At 59.4% G+C, this 23,556-nt stretch overlaps 1 protein-coding gene across 13 annotated transcripts; it reads left to right on the forward strand.

The window, feature by feature from the left end:
• The first annotated feature begins 1,943 nt into the window (after window positions 1-1,943).
• On the forward strand, window positions 1,944-23,287 carry PCNX3 (pecanex 3). Of its 13 annotated transcripts, none has more exons than XM_010366473.2 (35): window positions 1,944-2,130; window positions 2,484-2,671; window positions 2,906-3,005; window positions 3,128-3,167; window positions 3,269-3,364; window positions 3,594-4,721; window positions 5,188-5,311; window positions 5,405-5,583; window positions 5,990-6,080; window positions 6,476-6,611; window positions 7,856-8,016; window positions 9,134-9,287; window positions 9,573-9,605; window positions 9,843-10,014; window positions 10,119-10,229; window positions 10,572-10,663; window positions 10,818-10,927; window positions 11,088-11,193; window positions 11,335-11,427; window positions 11,587-11,737; window positions 12,589-12,733; window positions 13,069-13,246; window positions 14,244-14,352; window positions 14,468-14,597; window positions 15,007-15,065; window positions 15,170-15,385; window positions 15,997-16,250; window positions 19,969-20,199; window positions 20,381-20,484; window positions 20,818-20,965; window positions 21,065-21,295; window positions 21,377-21,651; window positions 22,022-22,155; window positions 22,239-22,537; window positions 22,614-23,287. In XM_010366473.2, exons 1-35 carry the CDS (start codon window positions 1,978-1,980, stop codon window positions 22,818-22,820), a joined length of 6,138 nt encoding a protein of 2,045 aa, XP_010364775.1. In that variant the 5' UTR covers window positions 1,944-1,977; the 3' UTR covers window positions 22,821-23,287. The 13 variants fall into 13 exon arrangements, with proteins under 13 accessions (XP_010364775.1, XP_030773129.1, XP_010364776.1 ...); XM_030917269.1 differs by having other exon boundaries at window positions 7,874-8,016; XM_010366474.2 differs by having other exon boundaries at window positions 7,895-8,016.
• The last annotated feature ends 269 nt before the right edge of the window (window positions 23,288-23,556 follow it).

Here is a 23,556-nt window from a genome sequence, read left to right on the forward strand (position 1 = left end):
TGACGCGGGCGGACTGCACCGCTCCCCTCCCAGAGGCTCCAGCAGGGGAGTTCCCGGGTAGGCGGGCCAGGAGAGGCAGAGGAGGGAAAGGGCAGAACCAGATCCCCCATCACAGCAGGCTTTGAGATATAGAAAGAAAAGCCTCCAACTGCGTGCTCTGCTGGCTAGGGTGCAGGTTGGTCTCTGCTAAGGATAGGCCATCTCTGCCCTCTGCATCCTCACTGGCGTCAGCAAAACGGGGTTACAGAACCACACTTGGGGGTGTGAACCCGAGTTCTGGTCTTGGCTGTGTAGTTGTGGGACTGTGCGATCCATCGATTCTGAGCCTCATCAATTTCTTTCTTTCTTTTTTCTTTTTTTGAGACGGAGTCTTTCTCTGTCGCCCAGGCTGGTATAAAATGGCGCAGTCGAAGCTCACTGAAACCTCTGCCTCCCGGGTTCAAGCGATTCTCCTGCCTCAGCCTCCCGAGTAGCTGGGACTACCGGCGCGTGGCACCAGGGCCGGCTAATTTTTGTATTTTTGGTAGAGACGGGTTTCACCATGTTGGCCATGCTGGTCTCAAACCCCTGACCTCGTGATCCGCCCGCCTCGGCCTCCCAAAGTACTGGGATTACAGGCGTGAGCCACCGCGCCCGGCCATTCTTTTCATATATGATATGAAAACAAGAAAGCTCTGCCTCGCAGAGCTAGTGGGATGGGGTGGGGAAGACTGGAGGACAGACGGAACTGGCTGCACCTCAAGCTCTTGGAGTGGATTGTCTAAGGTTCTGCTCTTCTCCTCACCTGGGAAACAATTCGCTTCTTCATATCCCTTCCCCCATTGGCAGAATCTTGAGACTTGTCCAGAACTTTGCCCACGATTGGATTCAGAATAGCTGAGTCGCCCTCACAACCTCTGGATAGGGCTGCCCCAATTGCTTTGAGCCTGTCACTTTAAGAAAGACGACGCTATCTTTTTTCGACTATTCCTGCCTGTTCCGAAAGGTTGTTCTCTACACCCTAGGTCTGAGCTCTGACCCGGAAGTAGACGCCGCTGGGAGACGAGAAACGATCGGAACGTAGGAGGTCCAGCATTAAAGGGGGCGGACCGAGAGGGGCGTGCTTCGGTAGTGCAGAACACTCGCTGCAACTAGGGGAGTCCACGCCTCCACCTTTTCCCCGTCTCCTGTAACTCATTGGAAGGGCTGTGCGCCAATTACTTTGCCGTTACTCAATGGCTACTCAACTGTCTCTTTGGTTCCGCCCAGTCGTCTACCCTGGGTTGGCAACGCCTGGGTCTACGCATGCGCCCAAACGCTTTTACGCATGAACTTACTTTAGTTCTGGACTCTGCGCACGTCCAAATGGCACCCCTTGCGTCCTATCGCGCCACCACCTCTCTGCGCTTGCGCATTCATGCCGTCAAGTTTTCCTTTTCCGGGTCCCAATTGGAACCGTTGGGCGCATGCGCCACTGCAGGCTGGCGGCTCGCGGCTCCTTCTTCCGGCCTCCTCCTTAGGCCGGCACCGGCAGAAGCCCGGCGAGCGCGGAGCCCCAAGCGAGTGACCTGCGACCCCGGAAGTGGACCCCAGATCCTGGGGTTCTCCCTGGTCCGGAGACTAGAGAGCTGTCGCCTGCACCCCGGGAGCATCCACCCCACGCCCACCTCTGGATGCCGCCGACGGGTGCCCGGCCCGTGCCCCGCGCCTGCCTGCCAGCTCGGCCCCTCGGAGCAATTCTGGGCCACGAGTGGGGACGCGGACCCCGCCCCTGATGCAGCCCCACCCCCGCGTCTGGGCCTTGCACCGCTGACTGTCCCGGTCGGCCCCGCCCCCTGCCCGCACCCTCGCGCGGCCGAGCCCCCCTCCCCCGCTGGGGAGGCCATGGCGTGAGCGTGAGGCCGGGCCCCGGGGCCCTCAGGCGCCAGACGGGGCATGGGCCGGGGGCCGCCCCCATGAGGGTCCCGGGAGTGGGGCGCGCGCAGCAGCGGCGGGGCCATGGGGTCGCAGGTGTTGCAGATCCTGCGCCAGGGGGTGTGGGCCTCGCTCACCGGCGGTTGGTTCTTCGACCCGCACCAGAGCACCTTCTCCAACTGCTTTCACCTCTATGTTTGGATCTTCCTGCTCATCTTTCCCTTCTTGCTGTACATGGTGAGACGCCACGGCCACCTGTAACTCCAGCCGGGAGAGGGAGGGCAGCCTGGCAGGGATTCGGGGCCGTGCCCTGGGCTCTGGGACGTGGAGAGAGAAGAATCACTGCAGAGTTTGGGTCTGTGTGGAAGAGGCCAAAGTCTACCTTTCTTGGATCGAGTGACCTTGAGCCCCACACTTAATCTCATCCAGCTAAACAGAAGACAGAGCTCCTTGCCGAGGGCTGTGTAGTGGTTGTGTGCAGAGGTGATGTTTCTAGTGAGTCTGTGAATCCCAGGTATGACGACGATGGCAGCTACATCCTGTAGTGGCAAGGTTTTGTGAAAAGGGACCTGGTTTACTTTCATCTTCAGGTCTTGCCTCCCAGCTTGATGGTGGCCGGCGTGTACTGCCTTGTGGTGGCTGTCATCTTTGCTGCTATCAAGACCGTCAACTATCGGCTGCATGCCATGTTTGACCAGGGCGAGATCGTGGAGAAGCGCAGCTCTACCATGGGGGAGCTGGAGGAAGAGCCTGCCCAGGGGGACAGCAATCCACCCAGGTGGGTGGGGTAGGGACTGTGCTGGGGATTGAGGGGTTTTGGTGCCTGGGCCTGAACCTTGCAGGGTGGAGTAGGGACTTAGGGAACATTGGCTTTCTGAGTGAATATGAACACTTGTCTTGTGTTAGCCCTGGAATTGTAAAATGGTTTCTGAAGAAGAAGCAGTGACAAAGCTAGAAGTAGCATACACAGAGGAGAGGTTAACTCAAAGCTGCTGTTGTTTTTCACTGCCAGGGACCCCGGAGTGGAGATGACAGTGTTCCGGAAAGTCAGTTCCACACCCCCAGTGCGCTGCAGCTCCCAGCACTCTGTGTTTGGCTTCAACCAGGTCTCGGTGAGTGGGCCTGGACTTCAGCTTGTCCTCCTGTACCTCCACGAGCCAGTCCGTACTGTGGGTGCGTCCTGAGCCTACTTCTTGCCTTGTTTGCTCCTTCACGCCTCTCTCTGTCTACTCAGGAGCTGCTGCCCCGAATGGAGGACTCTGGGCCCCTCAGAGGTAGGTGGCTGCTCTTCAGGGTTGGAGCATAGTGCTGTGGAACAGGGGCTGGCATGCTGTGCCAGGGGGTCCTGCTGACACCTCTGGGGCCGTGGTTGCAGACATCAAGGAGCTGGTGCGGGAGCAGGGCAGCAACAATGTGATCGTGACCTCTGCCGACCGGGAGATGCTGAAGCTCAGCTCGCAGGAGAAACTGAGTGCGTGGGCCTTACGGGCCGAGGCTTGTGGGCTAGACCAGCTGTTTTGTCATTGAATCCCCTCAACTTTGGCTCCATCCTGGGTCTCCTCTGTATTCCTCTGTGGGACCTCCCCAGTGTGCTGCTGTGGCTGGGCTCTCAGGAAAAGTACAGGGCATAAGACCCCCCCTTACCGTTTCTTTTGCAGAAAACCGTTTTTCTCATTTTCTGTCTCCCATTCTTCTGGCAGTTGGAGACCTTCCCCAGACGCCTCCAGGGGCTGTCCCAGACCCCTCTCTTCCCAGTACAGACTCTTCAGAGCCTTCTCCCCTGGCTGGAGATGGAGCGCCCTGGAGCGGGAGCAGCATGGCTGACACTCCCATGAGCCCCCTCCTGAAGGGGAGCCTCAGCCAGGAGCTGAGCAAGAGCTTCCTGACCCTGACCCGGCCTGACCGGGCCCTGGTGAGGACCAGCAGTCGACGGGAGCAACGCAGGGGGGCAGGTGGCTATCAGCCCCTTGACCGGCGGGGCTCAGGGGAGCCCACGCCCCAGAAAGCGGGCTCCTCAGACTCTTGCTTCAGCGGTACTGATAGGGAGACATTGAGCAGCTTCAAGAGTGAGAAGACCAACTCCACCCATCTGGACAGCCCCCCAGGGGGGCCAGCCCCTGAGGGCAGCGACACAGACCCACCCTCTGAGGCTGAGCTGCCCGCCTCGCCAGACGCAGGGGTCCCCTCAGATGACACGCTGCGTTCCTTTGACACGGTCATTGGAGCAGGGACACCACCGGGCCTGGCTGAGCCGCTCCTGGTTGTGCGGCCCAAGGACTTGGCCCTGCTACGGCCTAGCAAACAGCAGCCACCCCTGCGAAGACACTCTCCACCTGGCCGGGCCCCTCGACGGCCCCTGCTTGAAGGTGGGGCCTTCTTTGAGGATGAAGACACCAGCGAGGGCAGTGAACTGAGTCCAGCCTCCAGTCTCCGATCGCAGCGCCGCTACAGTACTGACAGCTCCTCTTCTACTTCCTGCTACTCCCCTGAGAGCTCCCGGGGTGCAGCAGGGGGACCCCGGAAGCGGAGGGCCCCCCATGGGGCTGAGGAGGGAACTGCTGTGCCCCCCAAGCGGCCATATGGGACCCAGCGGACACCTAGTACCGCCAGCGCTAAAACACATGCCCGAGTGCTGAGCATGGATGGGGCTGGGGGTGATGTTCTGAGGCCCCCACTGGCTGGCTCCAAGGCTGAGCTGGAGGCCCAGGTTGGGGTGGAGCAGGCTGCTGGTGAGCCTGCTGTGCTGCCTGCTGAGGCCCGAAGGGGACCTGCTGCCAACCAGCCCGGCTGGCGGGGGGAGCTGCAGGAGGAAGGTGCCGTGGGGGGAGGTGAGTACTGGCTCTAGAGGCAGGGGCTGGGGGACGTGAGCTACGGGCTTGGGTTTGGGCAAAGGGCAGGTAAAAGTGGACGTGGTCAGTGTCAGCTCAGCCTCTGTCATAGGCAGCAGACGGACGTGGGCTTGGTGATGATTGACATTGTCTGCGAAATCTCTTAGACATGGGCTCAGCCACTTGCCTTCACATCTTTGGTTAGCACCTGAATCTCTGTCCCCTGAGGACTCTCATCATCCACACTCATCTTTCCACCACCAGTGGGGTGGGGCAGGGCAGATCAGTGTCATCCTTGTTTGCAAGTAAGGAAACTGAGCATGTGGCTGTGTGACCTGGCTGGGCCCGAGCCGGGGCATGGTTGTACCAGGCTTTTAGCTTCCTGGCGGAGCACCATCTCCAGCCTTACTTCCCCAGCCCTGTCTGAGCATCTGTCACTTACGCTTGGGGACCTCTCTCTGGGCAGCAGCTGAGGAGACTGGCAGGCGGGACCGCTCAAGCAGTGTGAGGCGGACCCAGGCCATTCGGAGACGCCACAATGCAGGCAGCAACCCCACCCCTCCAGCCTCTGTCATGGGCTCGCCTCCCAGGTGAGCACCCTGCCGGCTGGGCCGAGGGGCACAAGGGGCCGGGGAGGGCCCACGAGCTCTAACTGGCGCTGACCTGGGGCTGACCCTCTCCAGCAGCCTGCAGGAGGCTCAGCGGGGCCGGGCTGCCTCTCACTCCCGGGCGCTGACTCTGCCCTCTGCGCTGCATTTCGCCTCTTCACTGTTGCTCACCCGGGCCGGTGCCAATGTGCATGAGGCCTGCACCTTTGATGACACCTCTGAGGGTGCTGTGCACTATTTCTACGATGAGAGCGGTGAGCCTTCCCCAAGCCCGTTGGCCCGGTGCCTCCCCGCCCTCCCCCAACAGCCTGAGTCCTCCCAGCAATGGTGCTTGCTCAGCCCTGTGGCAGGTACTCTGCTAATTCTGCCAGACATCAGCCTTGCAGCCTCTCTGAGGCACGGTGTCTGTGTCATCTTTTTCTCTGCTGATGAGGAAATGGAGGCTCAGCCTGCAGTACAGGGGAGATCTAAAGCCAGGGCAGGTGATTGCTGCGCCCAGGCTCTTGACCTGTAGGCCCTTTCCTGTCCAGAGGCTGGGCTGCCCTCTCAGAGGACACAGCACAGGGTTCTGCCTCATTTGATGGGTCTGGTGCCCACATGAGCCGGGCCTTGGTGCCCCTGTCTCTGCCACGCTGCATCATCTCCCATACCCTGCCCCAGGTGTGCGGCGCTCCTACACCTTTGGTCTGGCTGGAGGCGGCTACGAGAACCCTGTAGGGCAGCAAGGGGAGCAGGCAACTAATGGAGTCTGGTGAGTTCCCAAGCCTGGCCTCCCAGGCCATTGTCTTGGTGGCCTGCATCTCTGGGCAGTTCCCTGAGCCTGGAGTTAGCTCTCTTCCTGCTGAGTTGGCAGAGGCAGCTCAGACCTGCAGGGGGAGGATGGGGAGCAGCAAAGGACAGACCTCTTCGGGTCCCTGGCTCCATGACACTCCAGGCAGGAAGTTTCTAGGAAGCTCAGGGCACAGCCTCAACACTCGGGCCAGGGCCTGGGAGGGAGGCACTTCTGCCACCTGACCCCAGCACTTTTGTCCCTTGGGTCCTGGTTGGTCTCGGCATAGACTGCCCCACCTGCCTGGCCTTGACTTTGACCCCACCCAGCCCCAGGGCTTGCCTATCGTGGGATCCTGATGGCTGCTGTTCTCACAGGGACCGACACTCACATTCCTCCAGCTTCCACTCAGCTGATGTCCCTGAGGCCACAGGTGGCCTGAACTTGCTGCAGCCGAGGCCTGTGGTTCTGCAGGGCATGCAGGTGCGCCGGGTGCCCCTGGAGATCCCGGAGGTGAGGAGCGGCCGGGGAAGGGCCGTGCCAGTGGGGCATGATGGGGTGGGCAGATCACTGAGTCTGGCCTGTATAGAGAGCTTGCCCAGGCGCCCCAGGAGGGATGGGCTGTGCTGAGTGAGGGCTCCAGGGGCCCTACTCTGAATGTCTTGACCTTTCATGTTGGCAGAGACTCTGAGTCTGAATGGCTGGAGAAGTCAATTATTTGTTTATTCTATGAATGCCTCTGGAGTATATTTCTAATTCTGGAGGAGCCCACGGTAAACAGGGGCTGTGGGTGTTAATGATGATACCTGTGGAAGTGGCGGTGTTCTGTTGCAAGCAGGGACCCTGTGGTGACTGTGCTGCCCTGCGTGCACTGTGCACATGTGGATGCTGGAGTGCTCTCTGTTAACATTTCCTGTCTCAGTATAGTCATAAACAGTGTTCTCTGTTGCTCTTAAGAACATCACAATTTGGACAGTAAATTTATGTGCTTAATCTATTAACAGCAGAAGTGCTGAGAATGCATAAAACACCATCTCAGAGTTTAAAAAATGATCATGAAAGCGTACCCGGCACCTGACCCTCAAGGCCACAGATAGGTTGAGCAGCCCCCAGAAGCTCCCATCTGCTCCCTTCTGGTTCCTTTCTTCCTCGTAACCATGTCGAGTGGAATCGTGGCCAACGGCCGCCTCCAGAGGGAAGGGCTGTGCGCCTCTGGCTCTCTGTTTTATCCTTGGAGCCCAGTGCAGGGCCGGGCCCATAGCTGGGGCCCCACAAGTGCTTGTTGAGTGAAGGATACAACAAATGAGAGAGGTCCAGTCATGTGCCCAGGGCCTCAGGGCTGGCGTTGGCACCTAGTCCTGTCCTCAAGGCTGAGCTCTGTATGTACTCTCAGATGGGGTAGTCAGAGTGACAGTGACAGACCCTGTCTGGGAGGAGGGTAGCATTTGTGCCAGGTCCCAAAGGACAAGTGGATTTCCCTGAGCTTCAGAAGAGGTGGGAGAGCCTGCCTGACTGGGGAAGACAGGTGTGGGAACTGTTGACTCTAGGCAGCCTCTGCAGCCATCGGGCCACATCCTGGAAACCTAGAGAGAGGAGGAGCCCTTTGGGATGAAGGGTTTGGGTGGAGTCTGGGGCCGCTAGACGGGGGCCTTTATATGCTGATGGAAATGGTCAGCCAGGCTGGTGTGCTGAAGGGGGGTAACAGTAGACCGTGTGTGGGGTGGCGGGGCTGACGGCCGCGGCTGTGGGGACTGCAGTTTGACCTGCTGGACCAGGACTCCCTGCACGAATCCCAGGAGCAGACGCTGATGGAGGAAGCGCCACCCCGGGCCCAGCATAGCTATAAGTACTGGCTTCTCCCTGGCCGCTGGACCTCTGTGCGCTACGAGCGGCTTGCCTTGCTGGCTCTGCTGGACCGGTGAGTGTCCTGCAGCCTTGGCCCCCAATTCTTGGAAAACCCCTGGACCTTGGCTCCCCAGACTCTCTACCTGTGGAGGCAGGCAGGCAGCAGAGAGCCTGACTCGGGGGAAGCTGAGGGCGTGTTGTTGACTGGAGTCTGTAGTGGTGGTTCCTATGGTTCATTTGTGGTGTAAAGGGATAGCCAAGTGGGTGGTGCTGTATTAAATCTTTCTATTCCAAAGTCCTGCTGAAAAAAACTCTTTTTTTGAGACAGAGTCTCTCTCTGTCGCCCAGGCTGGAGTGCAGTGGCGTGACCTCGGCTCACTGCAAGCTCCGCCTCCCGAGTTCACGCCATTCTCCTGCCTCAGCCTCCCAAGTAGCTGGGACTACAGGCGCCCGCCACCACGCCTGGCTAAATTTTTTTTTTTTTTTAAAGTAGAGATGGGGTTTCACAGTGTTAGCCAGGATGGTCTCAATCTCCTGACCTTGTGATCCACCTGCCTTGGCCTCCCAAAGTGCTGGGATTACAGGCATGAGACCCTACTCCCAGCCGTCCTATTCACTTTTTTGTATTAGCTTCTGTTGATTTGAAAATTGAGTGCTGTAACCTAGAAAAGCTTACAGACCAGTTATCTCACCTTTCCCATTTCTCAGAGGGGACACCGAGTCCCAGAAAATCTGGTAGAGAAGTCAGATGACTTGCCCGTTGTAGAGAACTTGGGCCTAGAGCCCATGTGGCTTCCCATCCATTTGGGTTTCTCTAGATACAACGACTGGGTGCTGGTCCCATGTGCATAGCGTTGCACGCCCGAGATAGCATGCACGATGTAGCCACGTGCAGTTAACTCAGCCTCAGCTGGGGATGGGTGAATCCCGGGAGTGATGGCACCCTGAACTCTCAGCCCTCAATGTCCAGAGTGGGCAACGATTGGGAAGGAGAGAGCAATACAATGGTCTTTGGAACAGGTGCTGCCGGGCCGCATCCTCAAAATTATAGGTGTTTGCATCGTCAGAATACAAGGGTCTGGCATGGGCAGGGTCCCAGAGCTGGGCCTTTAGGGTAAGGTCCATCTCCCCCACTGCCCCACTGGAAGGTGAGACCAGACGGGCATGCCCTGACTCGGCTGTCCCTGCAGGACGCGAGGAGTGCTGGAGAACATCTTCGGCGTGGGCCTGAGCAGCCTTGTGGCCTTCCTGGGCTACCTGCTGCTGCTCAAGGGCTTCTTCACCGACATCTGGGTCTTCCAGTTCTGCCTGGTCATCGCCTCCTGCCAGTACTCCCTACTGAAGGTCAGGCTGGGCTCCCTGTGTTTCCTTCCGCACCCAGCTTTTCCCCCAGATTGCCCTTCCCACCATTTCAGTTTTAAGGAGTATAAGCTAAAAGGTAGATAATTTGCCTAAGATTCCCTAGAGCCGCCCAGCTCTTTTACAAGCAAGAAAACTGAGGCTCAGGACAGTTCGGGGGCCTGACCTGGTCACTCATAACTGCCTAGTGGTGGAGCTGAACAGGTCCGGGGCCTCTGACCATCCCGTGGGCATCGGCTCTAGTTGCCAACGTAGCCCTGTCTCTTCCAGAGCGTCCAGCCTGATGCGGCGTCCCCCATGCACGTGAGTACCCATGGAGCAGCGCCTCTGGCCAGGAGGCCCCAGGAGGGGCTGAGACCAGGTGGGGAGGAGGGTAGGGCATGGAGGGCTGGGGCTCCCTCATCCCTCACCTCCATCGCCCCCACCTGGCCAGGCTCTCCAGCTTGGACCCAGGGCCAGGCCTGGGGCCCTTGAGTGTGTGCATGTGCCAGAGGCGTGGCCAGTGGGGGAGACCCAGCTCCTCATGCGCTGACCCCTCAGGGCCACAACTGGGTGATCGCGTACAGCCGGCCTGTCTACTTCTGCATCTGCTGTCTGCTCATCTGGCTGCTGGACGCCCTGGGCTCAGCTCAGCCCTTCCCACCTGTCTCCCTCTATGGCCTCACGCTTTTCTCCGCCTCCTTCTTCTTCTGTGCCCGAGACGTGGCCACTGGTGAGGCTGGGGCAGGGATGAGGTGGCCCAGGAGAGTGAGTCCCCAAGGGTGGGCCACGGGAAGCCAGCAGGCTGACTGGGCCTTCGTGTCCCTTCCCTGCCAGTGTTCACCCTGTGCTTCCCCTTCGTCTTCCTCCTGGGCCTCCTGCCCCAGGTCAACACCTGCCTCATGTACCTGCTGGAGCAAATAGATATGCATGGCTTCGGGGGCACAGGTATGATGCCCACAGGTGGTTCAGGGGAGGGGTCCGTGCGGAGGCCCAGGAGGGCCCTCGGATTGGGTCCTTGGCTCCACCCTTGCGGAACCTTCTCCCACATCTGTACTGCAGACTCAAGGTTTCCGCCCTCTCCTCTCTCCTTCCCTCCCCAGGCAAGTGGTTTAAATCTGAGAATCTTGGAAGCTCTGAAGGCCCCTTGGGGCTTGGAGCAACAGAGAGCAATGGACTGGGGGTGCCATTCCAGGGAGGCCAGCCTCTGGGAGTTGAGGGGAAGTGGGGCTAGGGTTGAGGTGGGTATCTGCAGGTGAGAGCTGGGCTGTACTTCTCCCTTCCACACAGCCGCCACCAGCCCGCTCACGGCAGTCTTCAGCCTCTCCCGCAGCCTGCTGGCCGCTGCCCTGCTCTACGGCTTCTGCCTTGGGGCCATCAAGGTAGGGGTGGCTTTCGAGGTAGGGGCATGCTGCAGTGCGGAGGGGTGGTTGGGGCGGGGCTGTGAACTGGGCTCAGCAGTGGCTTCTCACATGGGGGCAGCCCGGACCCCATGTTTACCTCACCTCCCCTGACCAGCATGGATTCTCTCCCCAGACTCCGTGGCCAGAGCAGCACGTCCCTGTCCTCTTCTCAGTCTTCTGTGGCCTCCTGGTGGCGCTGTCCTACCACCTGAGCCGGCAGAGCAGCGACCCCACCGTGCTCTGGTGGGTCCCCGCACGCGCCTGTGCTCGCGCTGAGCTGGTGTGTGTACTCTGGGTCGTGTGTTTGTGTCTGCACAGTAGGGGTTTGTGTCTGTGCATGTGCCAGTGACTGGGGCCGGGGGGAAGAAGAGGCGTCCTCCTCCTGACTCTTCCTCACCCCCAGGTCTCTGATCCGGAGCAAGCTCTTCCCTGAGCTGGAGGAGCGCAGCTTGGAGACAGCCCGGGCCGAGCCCCCGGACCCCTTGCCGGACAAGATGCGCCAGTCAGTGGTGAGGGGGCGGGGGGTGGGATTGTGTGGGGAGGTGGTGACAGGTTCTGGGGGTACTGGGAGGGGCATGTCCAACCTGGGCTGCTGGGCAGCTGAGTGTCTCTCCTGGCCGGGCAGCTGAATGTCTCTCCTGGCCCTGCAGCGTGAGGTCTTGCACTCCGACCTGGTGATGTGTGTGGTTATCGTCGTGCTCACCTTCGCCATCAGTGCCAGCACCGTCTTTATTGCCCTGAAGGTTTGTGTGGCATGGGCCGCCGCTGCCTCTCACTGTCTTGGTGGGAGCCTGCTCGATCTGAGCACCCTGGGCAGCCCCTCCCCGGCCTGTGCCAGGTGGCCCTCTGTGGCCCCTTGGTCTGCTCCCGTCGGCTGAGCCTCTGGCCTCTCCTTCCTGCAGTCGGTGCTGGGTTTCGTGTTGTACGCACTGGCTGGGGCCGTGGGCTTCTTCACACATTACTTGCTGCCACAACTCCGCAAACAGCTGCCCTGGTTCTGCCTGTCACAGCCTGTGCTGAAGCCGCTGGAGTACAGCCAGTATGAAGTGCGTGGTGAGTTCCCGCCCCTGATGGCCAGGCCTGGGCAGTGGTTCAGGCTGCAGCCTGACTGGTGAGAGCTGTGGTCCTCTCAGCTCAGGAGTGCCAGCAGGGGGCACTCACTGCCCACACTATCCTTTCTGCACCCTCCCTGCCCTCTGTGTCCGTGTTGCCCTGCTGCGCTCTCCACCTACTCTTCTCCCCGTGCCCTGCTGTGCCCTTCCCTTGCCTACGTTGCCCTGGTCCTGCCCTCCTTGCTGTCTGTGAGGAGATGGAAGAATGAGAACCCCAGGGCCCTGAAGGGATCTCTTGTCCAGAATTAAACACTGGTCATCAATGGACCAGAGCTGCCTGGAGCACATTTTTACTGGGCTGCGTAACAGTTTTTAAAAAATCATGGAGCCTGTATTTTGGCATCTTGATCTGAGATATGAAAATCCATGTTTCTTGAGTTTTTCTTAAACGACAGAAGATTCTGCCTCCCGGACTAGCATCCCTGTGTGGCTACAACCAGCCTGAACCGAGGGATCTGCCCTTTAGAAGGGCCCAGCTCACGGGCTCACTCTGCAGTCAGGCCCTAGCCAGCCTGCTGTACGTGGGTGTTTGCGATTTCATCATTGGCCTTGTTTTTGCAGACAGCAAAGCAGGGCAGAGCACCCACCATAAGGCAAGCCTCGATGTGCTAAGTGGCATGTGGAGCCCTTTCCCGCAGGGCTCGTTGCTCTCATTTGAGCTGCCACACATCAGCCCTCCCCCGAGAGTCTCTGGGGACTCAGGACAGCACAGCCTGCCCTCCTAGGGAAGGACTTCCACAGGGAAGGTGGGTGTGTGGAAGCCAGGTACTGAGTCCTGGCCTCTGCACACAGGTGCTGCCCAGGTGATGTGGTTTGAGAAGCTGTATGCTGGCCTGCAGTGCGTAGAGAAGTACCTCATCTACCCAGCCGTGGTGCTCAACGCCCTCACGGTGGATGCCCACACAGTCGTCAGCCACCCGGACAAGTACTGCCTCTAGTGAGGACCACCCCACCCTCAACGATCCCATCACCTACTTTCCCTTTTGATCCATGGGGAAACTGAGGCCTAGAGAGGGAATGAGTCACGTCTAAGGTTGCTCAGCAAGCTAAAGCAGGAGAAGTGTTGCCTCTTCAAAAGCAAATGTGTTCCCACCACTGCCTTTGGAAGAGCAGGGACTAAGAGTCACGGGTCGGGCCCAAAAGAGCAGGGGTCAACCCGGCAGAGCAGAGGCCAGGGGTTGCTCTCCGGCCAGAGTAGGCAAGGGATGGGACACCTATACCCACTGCCCCTGGTCCCCTACCAAGCACCTGATGCCTGCCCCTTGCCCACAGCTGCCGGGCGCTGCTGATGACCGTGGCTGGGCTGAAGCTGCTGCGCTCAGCCTTCTGCTGCCCTCCGCAGCAGTACCTGACGTTGGCCTTCACTGTCCTGCTCTTCCACTTCGACTACCCGCGCCTCTCCCAGGGCTTTCTGCTTGACTACTTCCTCATGTCCCTGCTTTGCAGCAAGGTGAGCTGGTGGCTGTGGCCCAGATGCCAGGCTGCCCAGTGGGAGCAGAGCCAACTTCTGTCTGAGTGGGAAGAGAATTTCCTGAGGGCCTGTAGCCACCGCTCTGTATCAGCCCCATGGGCCTTTGCAGCAGCTTCTCAAGGAAGGGGTTACTTCTGCCCTCTACAGAGAGGAAGCTGAGGCTGAAGGAGGTTGAGGGACTTGCCTCAGGTTTTCAGAGAATTGGTGGTCAGCCAGGATTTGAACCCAGGCCTGTCTGACTCCACGACCACCTCCTCAGAAATGGTTAGGGTAATCAGGACCTGGCCTTACCCTCTGAATGCAAACCTCTGAGTTCTGCACCCCTTTGCCACCCTGGATCCAGAGCAGTCAGAGCTGAGTTTTGGAAGCTCCTAGTGCCTTGGCGTGTATAGGTGCTCTGCTGGCTGTGACATTCCCAGGGCTTGGGGGGCTCTTTGAACTAAGGACCATTCTCCTGCACCCTACTGGAGGCCAGCAGTGGTACCTGGAACCCAGGCAGGCCTGAGCCTTTTTCTCCCTCATGTGAACATTCTCTTCTTGTTTTCTGACCTGGCCCAGGATGGTGGGCATCCACACTGCGTACTCTCTAAGGGCAGGGCTATGGCTCTCCTCGACTTTCAGTACTATAGTCCAGCTTCAGCCTCACCAGTGACTTAGTGGCATGACCTGAGGAGGTCATTTACATTATGTGTCTTCTCTGAACTTCAACTTTTCCATCTGTGAAATGGGGCCAGCAATAGGAATAAGAAGCTCACAGGGTACTTGTGTGAACTAAATGGCCACTGCCCCTTAGAGCTCAGGCAGGGGTTGCTAATGGTGTCAGGTGCCTGGAGCCATGTCCAGAGCACAAGGGCTGGCAGTGATCTTGAGCTTGGCCCCAGTGGGATGACCCAAGCCTCTGAATGGGGCCTGGCATCTAGGGGCTTCCATGAGTGACCCTGCATGTCTTTTTTCTTCTCCCTGTTGGCCCTGCCAGCTGTGGGACCTGCTGTACAAGCTGCGTTTCGTGCTGACCTACATCGCGCCCTGGCAGATCACCTGGGGCTCGGCTTTCCACGCCTTTGCCCAGCCCTTTGCCGTGCCACGTATCCGGCCTGTGTTTGGGTGGGGTTGTGCAGGGAGGGCTGTGGCCTGGGGCAGAGGGGGGTAGTGGGGGGCTGGGAGGTCCTGTTACCCACTGCCTCCTTGACTGTGGCTCAGACTCGGCCATGCTGTTCGTCCAGGCCCTGCTCTCGGGGCTCTTCTCCACACCTCTCAACCCGCTGCTGGGCAGCGCGGTCTTCATCATGTCCTATGCTCGGCCCCTCAAGTTCTGGGAGCGTGACTACAAGTGAGTCTCACAGGAGGCGGGAGCACGCCCAGCAGGACAGGAAGGGAGGGGTGTGGAGCCCAGGCTGGAGGCCACCCACAGAGGGGCCCACAGCAGGTATGGGAGGGCTTGGGCACAGTGGGGACACTTGAGGTGGTGGATCTGATGCGGGCAGAGCCTGCACCAGGCCAAGGCCTCGGGCTCACAGCTTGGGGATGGTGGGGTCTGGGGATGAGCCCAGCCTCCCTGCTTCCTGGCTGTGTGTCCTGTGTGAGTCCCTTCATGTCCCTGAGCCTCAGTCTCCTCATCTGCCTGCATAACGGGGCTGTCCTGGATGGCGTTGGCCTTGTGGCACAGGGAGAGCAATGAGCAGGGTGCACGCTCTCTTCACCTTCTCGGCCAACCGCCTTGTTGCTCTCTGTCTGAACAGCACTAAACGTGTGGATCATTCCAACACCCGCCTGGTCACACAGCTGGACCGGAACCCTGGTGTGTACCCAGCCATCCAAGGGGCTTTAGGGCAGGGCCTCCCTGGGGAGGGAGCCTCGCTAACTTGTCACTTTGTCCGTTTGCCTGTCTGTTCTGGGTCCTAGGCGCTGATGACAACAACCTCAACTCCATCTTCTATGAGCACCTGGCGCGTTCGCTGCAGCATACCCTGTGTGGGGACCTGGCGCTGGGCCGCTGGGGCAACTACGGCCCTGGCGACTGCTTCGTCCTGGCCTCCGACTACCTCAACGCTCTGGTGCACCTCATCGAGGTTGGCAATGGCCTCGTCACCTTCCAGCTGCGTGGCCTTGAGTTCCGGGGTGAGCCGCAGGACCAGGCTCGGGTGGGCAGACACGGCTCGGGCCTGACGTGGGAGCTGCGTTCAATAGCACATGCGAGTGAGGTCCAGTCTAGCTCTGCCCAGGCTGGCAGGTGGCCTTGGGCAAGGCACTCCTCCCTGGGCCGCATTTCCCAGTCTGAGCAATGAGGTGGCAGGGTCTCTTGGCCAAGCCCTGTGCCTGCCCCAGCTTTAGGTCCCAGTGACTCTACAGGTCATTGCAGTAAGGGCCTGGGCCTGGAGGCCTGAGTTCTCATTCCCAGCCTGCTCTGTGGTCTCAGGCTTGGCCCACGGATTGGGCGCCATGAGCGAGCCAGCTCCTTCCTCTCAGGAAGACATGTGTTGAATGCCTGAAGAGTGCAGAGGGGCAGACCCTGTGTCCCTGCTCCCTCCTGCCCTGCCCTTGGATGCTGGGAGTTGGAAGGGGACAGGCAGGCGCTCCTTTGTGAATGTTCGCATCCAATAAGGTTGACTCCCCTGGCGTCCAGGGGGGTGAATGGCAACAGGCCTCTGATGCCATGTTGGTCACTCTCCCAGGACGGGGCAGGTAGGGATTGTTCTTGCGGCCCCTGACTGCACACTCCTCCCCCACAGGCACTTACTGCCAGCAGCGCGAGGTGGAGGCCATCACCGAGGGTGTGGAGGAGGACGAGGGCTGTTGCTGCTGCGAACCCGGCCACCTGCCACGGGTCCTGTCCTTCAATGCCGCCTTCGGGCAGCGCTGGCTGGCCTGGGAGGTGACAGCCAGCAAGTACGTGCTGGAGGGCTATAGCATCAGTGACAATAACGCTGCCTCCATGCTGCAGGTCTTCGACCTCCGCAAGATCCTCATCACCTACTACGTCAAGGTACTGGCCAGGCAGCAGGGCCCCTGCTGGTGAGCGCTCGCTGGCCAGAGACCCCAGGACCCCTTTCTGGGTTGTTGGGAACCTGTTTTGTCCAAGGGAAGCCAAGGCCTCAGAGTTTAAGTGTCCCCCGAGGTGCCACTGCCAGACCTCAGATTACAAGGGTCTCTGTGCCCATATGGCTCTGATAGGTTCCCAGGCAAGGAAGGCTTGCTTTGGGCAGTGAGTATGGGGCAGGTGGGCAGTTGCAGAGGCTGGCCTTTGAAACCATCTGCCCCCTGCCCCCAGCTCACCCAGCACAGAGCAGTGGTAGAGCTAGCAGTTGTTGCGTTAATGATCGTCATGGGAGCGGCTGCCTGAGCAGTAGCATTTGCCTTGGGTGGGCGCTATGCTGGACATCTCTCCTGAGCTGGGTAGAGTCCCCCTACTCTTTGAGAGGGGCCCTGCTGTCTCACAGATGTGGAAGTTGGCTTGCAGAGGTTCCAGAATCTGAAGAAAGTGGCCAAGCCAGGCTTTGAACCCGGGCCAGCCCTCTGAGCCACGGAGCTTTCCTGCCTCAGCCTGGGGGCTCTGAGCCAGGCCTGAGGATCTTGAGACCTCTTGGGGATGGTGGGGGTTGCTGAGGCAATGTGGGGTGCATAAGGAGTCCTGGAATGGGGGTTCTGATCAGCCTGGAATGTTTCTTCCCTGTGTGCCTCAGCTTACCCCTTGAGAAGTGGGGGTTATTGCAGTTCTCTGAGATGGCAGAAATGTTGAGACTTGGCCAGGCGTGGTGGCTCATGCCTGTAATCCCAGCACTTTGGGAGGCCAAGGCAGGTAGATCTCTTGAGGTCAAGAGTTTGAGACTAGCCTGTTCAGTGTGGCGAAACCCCATCTCTACTAAAAATACAAAAAAATTAGGTGGGTGTGATGGTGGGTGCCTGTAATCCCAGCTACTCAGGAGGCTGAGACAGAAGAATCGCTTGAACCTGGGAGGCAGAGGTTGCAGTGAGCCAAGATCGTGCTACTGTACTCCAGCCTGGGCAACAGAGCAAGACTGTCTCAAAAAACAAAAGGAAAGAAAAAAAAAATTTGAGGCTTGTGGTGCCCAGAGTAAGGGTACTGGGAGTGGGGTGGCCTGCTGGTCACAGTCCAGGCTCCCACATGCCTTCTTAGGATCTGCCTTGGCACTCCCTATGTTGGGCTCGGGGGGTGGCCTATTGGGGCCCAGGTGAGCCTGCCACCTGCCACCTAGGTTCTCTCTTCAGCAGTTTCACGCGCCGATGGCTGTCCTTCTCTAAAGGACATCCTGTCCACACCACGTATTAGAGGAGCTGTCATTTCTTTGTCATTCCTTCTGCCCTCCCAGCCACTCCTAGGCAAGGATTTGTGAGACCACCCCCCTTTCATCAAGAAGGAGGCTGTGTCTAGGCCGGGCGCGGTGGCTCAAGCCTGTAATCCCAGCACTTTGGGAGGCCGAGACGGGCGGATCACGAGGTCAGGAGATCGAGACCATCCTGGCTAATACGGTGAAACCCCCGTCTCTACTAAAAAAATACAAAAAACTAGCCGGGCGTGGTGGCGGGCGCCTGTAGTCCCAGCTACTCGGGAGGCTGAGGCAGGAGAATGGCGTGAACCCGGGAGGCGGAGCTTGCAGTGAGCTGAGAGCTGGCCACTGCACTCCAGCCTGGGCGGCAGAGCAAGACTCCGTCTCAACAAAAAAAAAAAAAAAAAAAAAAAAAAAAAAAAAGAAGGAGGCTGTGTCTAGAGAGGGACATTCCCAGTCCCAGGTCACCCAGAGGTGATGGCCCAGTCTACCTTCTGGTCCCATCTTGAGAGAGGTGCCCTTGCCCAGGTTGCCCCGCTGTGCCTGCCAGGCCAGGGCCAGCAGATTGAGATGTGCCCGGCCAGGTCTCTTGTCCCATGGAGAAGCTGACTTGCCACATCTAAGGCTGCCTCAAAGGCTGGGCAGAATTTGAGTCTGGAGGAAATGCTTGGAGGACCTGGGGTGGCTCCGCTGAGGATGTGGACTGAGGGTGAAACTTGGAAGGACAAGTCAGGGCTGCTGGGGTGGGGCGGGGGGAGGCGGGTGTGCTGGAGAGCTTAGTGCATTTGGGGAAGTGTCTCAGCTGCAAGAATAGGTCCTTTCCAGCCTTCGAGGTTGGCCAGTCAGGGCAGAGCCCCTCCTGTAGCTTTGCCCTTCTCGTGGGAGTCACTGGGCTCTCAGACCTGCTCCTGCAGCTGGGAAAGACCACAAGAGTAGGAAAAGGCACCATGGCTTGAGGCTGCACGGAGTCCGGGCAGTGCTTCCCGGGAAGCACCTTGGGCAGAGCCCAGCTTGCAGTGAGCGCTCACAGGTGGAGCCGCTGCTGGTATTGCCCCCGTCTTCAGTTTCCTCCCGAGATGTCTGTGAGCGTTGTGTCGGAGAAAAGGATGGCGCTGGTGAAGGTTAACCAAGCACCTGAGCACCTGATATGTGCCAGGCCAGCTCCTCCCCCGTCCCTGAAACTTTTCTTCTTTCTTTCTTTCTTTTTTTTTGTTTGAAACAAGGTCTCATTCTGTTGTCCAGGCTGGAGTGCAGTGGCGCCATCTGGGCTCACTGCAATGTCCACCTCACAGGTTCAAGCAATCCTCCCACCTCAACCTCCCAGGTAGACGTGCACCACCACGTCTGGCTAATGTTTGTATTTTTTGTAGAGATGGGGTTTCACTATGTTGTCCAGGCTGGTCTTGAACGCCTGGGTTCAAGCGATCCTCCCACCTCTGCCTCCCGAAGTGCTGGGATTACAAGTGTGAGCCACCCTGCCTGGCCAAAGCTTTTCTTTTCTGGGTCTTTTTAGCAGCTCTGGTACATCTGCCCTGTACATTTGCTCCTATACATTTGCCCCAACCCCTGCTTATAACCAACAGGGCCTTTTAACAAGAGATCCAGGAGCCCCCAGCTTTGGGTACCAGGTGTGCTCGTGGCTTCTTTCTGAGGCGTGGCCTGAATGTGTGTCATGCTTCAGCTGCCTAAAGGGACCTGTGACCCAGGCACTCTGAGGCAGGCCCGCTACTACAGCCTGCCCTTCCGGCCCCAGATCTGGATCCCACAATGTCATGATGGGGAAGGTCTGGTGTTCAGATTGCAGTTCAGTCTGTCCTGCCCGCCTCGCTCCCCGGCCCCCGCTCATGTGACATTTGGATGTTCCCTTGCACGGGGTTCTGTTTGTGCAGCGACACCAGCCCCTGCTGTTGCCCCGCCCACAGGCTGCACAGGCACTGAAGGTTCACCTGAGGGCCTCACCCCAGGGTCGAGGCCGGCCTGAGGCGGGTGGGGGACAGGGTTCAGGGCAGCTGGGGCCATTCCCACCTTGATGACTTGGAAGCTGAGGTGGTAAAGGTTGAGCATGATGATCTTGTTCTCAGGGGCTGCCATCTGTCTGAGCCTCATATTTCTCATATAAACGGCATATTCTGGGTCAGAGGCAGGCAGATGCTTCCTGTGAGTGCTGGCTCCAGCACAGGACTTACCACTCTGTAAGTGGGTGCTTCCTGGTGACTTTGTTGCTCCTCCTCCCTGGCTTAGGGGAAGGAGCCAACTTGCCTAGTTGCTCTTGAGAGCTGAGACGGCTTTAGGAGCGAGGCATCCCAGAAAGCAGACTTCAGCTCAGTCTTGGGGAGGAGCCTCTGAACCTCCATGCTTTCTCCTCCAGTGGCCAGGGCTGGGGCCCTGGCCTGACACCTGCCCCTCCTCTCCCAGAGCATCATCTACTACGTGAGCCGCTCACCAAAGCTGGAGGCGTGGCTCAGCCACGAGGGCATCGCGGCAGCCCTGAGGCCTGTGCGGGCGCCCGGCTATGCTGACTCGGATCCCACCTTCTCTCTGAGTGTGGATGAGGACTATGACCTCCGCCTGTCTGGCCTCTCGCTGCCCTCCTTCTGCGCAGTGCACCTCGAGTGGATCCAGTACTGTGCCTCCCGGCGCAGCCAGGTCAGGCTCCACTACCTGAGGCTGCTACCTGGGGCTGTGGGACCTGGGCTTCCCTGCCTCCCTTCTCCCTATTTGGTTTCCTCTCACTCTGAGCCTCCCTTGGCCTGGGCCCCAGCCCCCACTCCAAGTTCCCTGTCCCAGGTCTGAGCTGGGCTCTGGGATGGGGGTCCTTATGCCACAGCCCGTGGACCAGGATTGGAACTCCCCGCTGGTCACGCTGTGTTTTGGCCTGTGTGTGCTGGGCCGCCGGGCCCTGGGGACAGCCTCTCACAGCATGTCTGCAAGGTGAGTGCTTGGGTGTCCTACTGGGCCTACTGCCGTCCCCACCCCACCTCCTCCACGAAGAGCCCTGTGGTCTCTGGCCGCAGTGGCCACAGAAACTGCAGTGGCCCTTCCTATTGGGGTACCTCTTCTCCCATGGGCAGGGCGCTTCCGGGTCATGACCTTGCCTGCTCTTCAGCGCTCTGTGAGAGACATGGGCAGAGATTGGCCTCTTTGTCAAGATGGGGAAACTGAGGCCCAGCGTGAGGAAAGGCCTCTGCTTGGATCACTCTGAAGCCTTACCCCTGGGTCTTCGACACCCCTCTCTTTCCCCTCCCTGTTCTTCCTCCCACTTAGCCTGGAGCCCTTCCTCTACGGCCTGCACGCCCTGTTCAAGGGGGATTTTCGCATCACCTCCCCACGCGACGAGTGGGTCTTTGCCGACATGGACCTGCTTCACCGCGTTGTGGCGCCTGGGGTTCGCATGGCCCTCAAGCTTCACCAGGTGGGGGAGGGGTGTACCCAGCAGCATGGCCAGGTGGGGAATGAAGCCTCTCTCCAGGGCAGGGGCCACTGACCCCAGTCCCCCTGCCCTCCCTACCAGGACCACTTCACGTCCCCAGATGAATATGAGGAGCCAGCAGCCCTCTACGATGCCATTGCGGCCAACGAGGAGCGGCTGGTCATCTCACATGAGGGTGACCCGGCATGGCGCAGCGCCATCCTCAGCAACACGCCCTCCCTGCTGGCGCTGCGCCACGTCCTGGATGACGCCTCTGATGAGTACAAGATCATCATGCTCAACCGGCGCCACCTCAGCTTCCGAGTCATCAAGGTTGGGCCGGCCCCACCTGCCCTAAGCCCTGCCCCCAAAACCCCTTGGGCCAGTTCCCTGACCCTGGCATGTGGCTCTCAGGTGAACCGGGAGTGCGTGCGTGGCCTGTGGGCCGGCCAGCAGCAGGAGCTGGTGTTCCTGCGCAACCGCAATCCTGAGCGCGGCAGCATCCAGAATGCCAAGCAGGCGCTTCGCAACATGATCAACTCCTCCTGTGACCAGCCGCTGGGCTACCCCATCTACGTGTCGCCTCTCACCACCTCGCTGGCTGGCAGCCACCCCCAGCTACGGGCGCTGTGGGGTGGCCCCATCAGCCTGGGTGCCATTGCCCGCTGGCTCCTGCGCAGCTGGGAGAGGTGAGGCCTCGGGAAGGGGTGACGTGTGGCACGGGAGGAAGCTGAGGTGCAGTGCCTCCCTCCTGGGTCTCAGAGGGAGGACGTGCTGGAGCCAGGGCTTGAATCCCAAGAGATGACCCCCTCCCAGAGCTGACCTGCCCCTCCTAGATGTCACCTTCCCCCCAGAGCTAACAGTGGCCTTTAGCCGTCAAGCACTGTTGACAACGCACCCTCAAAAGACTCTGCAAAGTAGGTGGCAGCTTCTTAGAGGGGAGGATCCTGGGGCTCAGAGGTATTAGGTGACTTGTCCTAGGGCTGAGGATTCATGCTTGTGAGGACTCTGGCCTCAGCCATGTCTCTCCTGATCCCTTTTCTACCTCCCCACCCCCAGGCTTCACAAGGGCTGTGGTGCCGGCTGCAATAGTGGCGGGAACGTGGATGATTCAGACTGTAGCGGGGGCGGTGGCCTGACCTCCCTCAGCAATAACCCCCCCATGGCACACCCCACGCCTGAGAACACGGCAGGTGAGCAGGCGAGGCTGGGCTGAACCTGTGGGTGAGAAGTGCAGCCCAGCTGAGGTCTCTGCTGTCTTATCTGTCTCCTACAGGCAATGGTGACCAACCCCTCCCACCAGGCCCTGGCTGGGGGCCGCGGCCCTCCCTGAGTGGCTCTGGTGATGGGCGGCCCCCACCTCTGCTGCAGTGGCCTCCCCCTCGGCTCCCTGGACCACCCCCTGCATCGCCTACCCCCACAGAGGGTCCCCGGACCTCACGGCCCCCTGGCCCTGGTCTCCTCAGTTCTGAGGGCCCCAGTGGGAAGTGGAGCCTGGGGGGCCGGAAGGGGCTGGGAGGATCTGATGGGGAGCCAGCCTCAGGTAGCCCCAAAGGAGGTACCCCCAAATCTCAGGTAAGGCACTTGTGGGAGGGTTGGGTCGCAGAAGGCTAAGGCCTGCTCATCTGCCAACCTCTCTCCCCTCCCCCAGGCGCCTCTAGACCTCAGCCTCAGCCTCAGCCTCAGCCCGGATGTCAGCACTGAGGCCTCACCCCCCAGAGCTGCCCAGGACATTCCTTGCTTGGACAGCAGTGCCCCTGAGAGTGGCACACCTATGGGTGTGCCGGGCGACTGGCCTGCCCCTGTCGAGGAGCGTGAGAGCCCGGCTGCCCAGCCCCTGCTGGAACACCAGTACTGAGCTACGTGGCGCCCACTGGACTTCCTCCTAGGACTCAGTAACGGACCTGCTCTGCTGCCTCTCTGCTGGACCACAGAACTGAGTGGCTTTGGCCTCCATGTCTGAACCCTGACCTCTGGCTGCCTTGGCCAGAGTACCAAAACTGAATGACCCAGACCTCTGACCTTGACCCCGATCTCTCTCATCCCCAGTCCAGGGCCTGGGCTACCCAGATGGAGGCAGTCAGCCTCCCAGCCAGACCCTAAGAGCCAAACCATGGGCTGGTCCCTCTTGGAGCCCGTGGTCAGGACCACCTCAGCCCCTGGGCCTGCACTGACTGCAGGGGTGGCCCCCTTGGCCTGGACCTGGGGTCTGAAGTGTGGGAAGGGTGGTTTCTTTATTTCCTTTTTTTTTTTTTTTTGGTTCTTTTTTTTTTTTTTTTTTGTGCTTCGGAGACATCAGAATTAATAACACTATTTTTGATTTTGGTTGGCAGTTTCTTTTTCTACCTGGGAATGGGTACATGATAGTATGGGTGGCCAAGTTGGGATGGACAAGCACACAGAGGGGTGAAGGATGTGGGGCTGAAGTCTGGTAGATATCAAGGGCAGACCAAGGTGGGGTTCCGGTAGAACCAGGTCCTCTTCCCCGCAGGACTGCTCCCTTTTCAAGCCTTTATCTGAAGGGTATTGTCTGCCATTTCCCACCATATGGCCAGAGACTTCCAGGTCTGGTGGCTCCTACATTTATCAGGCTT

The sequence above is a fragment of the Rhinopithecus roxellana genome, chromosome 15 (genome assembly GCF_007565055.1).
Source record: "Rhinopithecus roxellana isolate Shanxi Qingling chromosome 15, ASM756505v1, whole genome shotgun sequence".
Taxonomy (NCBI): domain Eukaryota; kingdom Metazoa; phylum Chordata; class Mammalia; order Primates; family Cercopithecidae; genus Rhinopithecus; species Rhinopithecus roxellana.

What these genes read in the sequence shown, in the direction of transcription:
- PCNX3 (XM_010366473.2), top strand. Translation starts at nt 1,978, where the DNA reads ATGGGGTCGCAGGTGTTGCAGATCCTGCGCCAGGGGGTGTGGGCCTCG. An exon ending in CAGCTCGCAGGAGAAACTGA is followed by an intron (nt 3,365 to 3,593) that starts GTGCGTGGGCCT and finishes TTCTTCTGGCAG; the next exon opens with TTGGAGACCTTCCCCAGACG. An exon ending in CACGCCTGAGAACACGGCAG is followed by an intron (nt 22,156 to 22,238) that starts GTGAGCAGGCGA and finishes TGTCTCCTACAG; the next exon opens with GCAATGGTGACCAACCCCTC.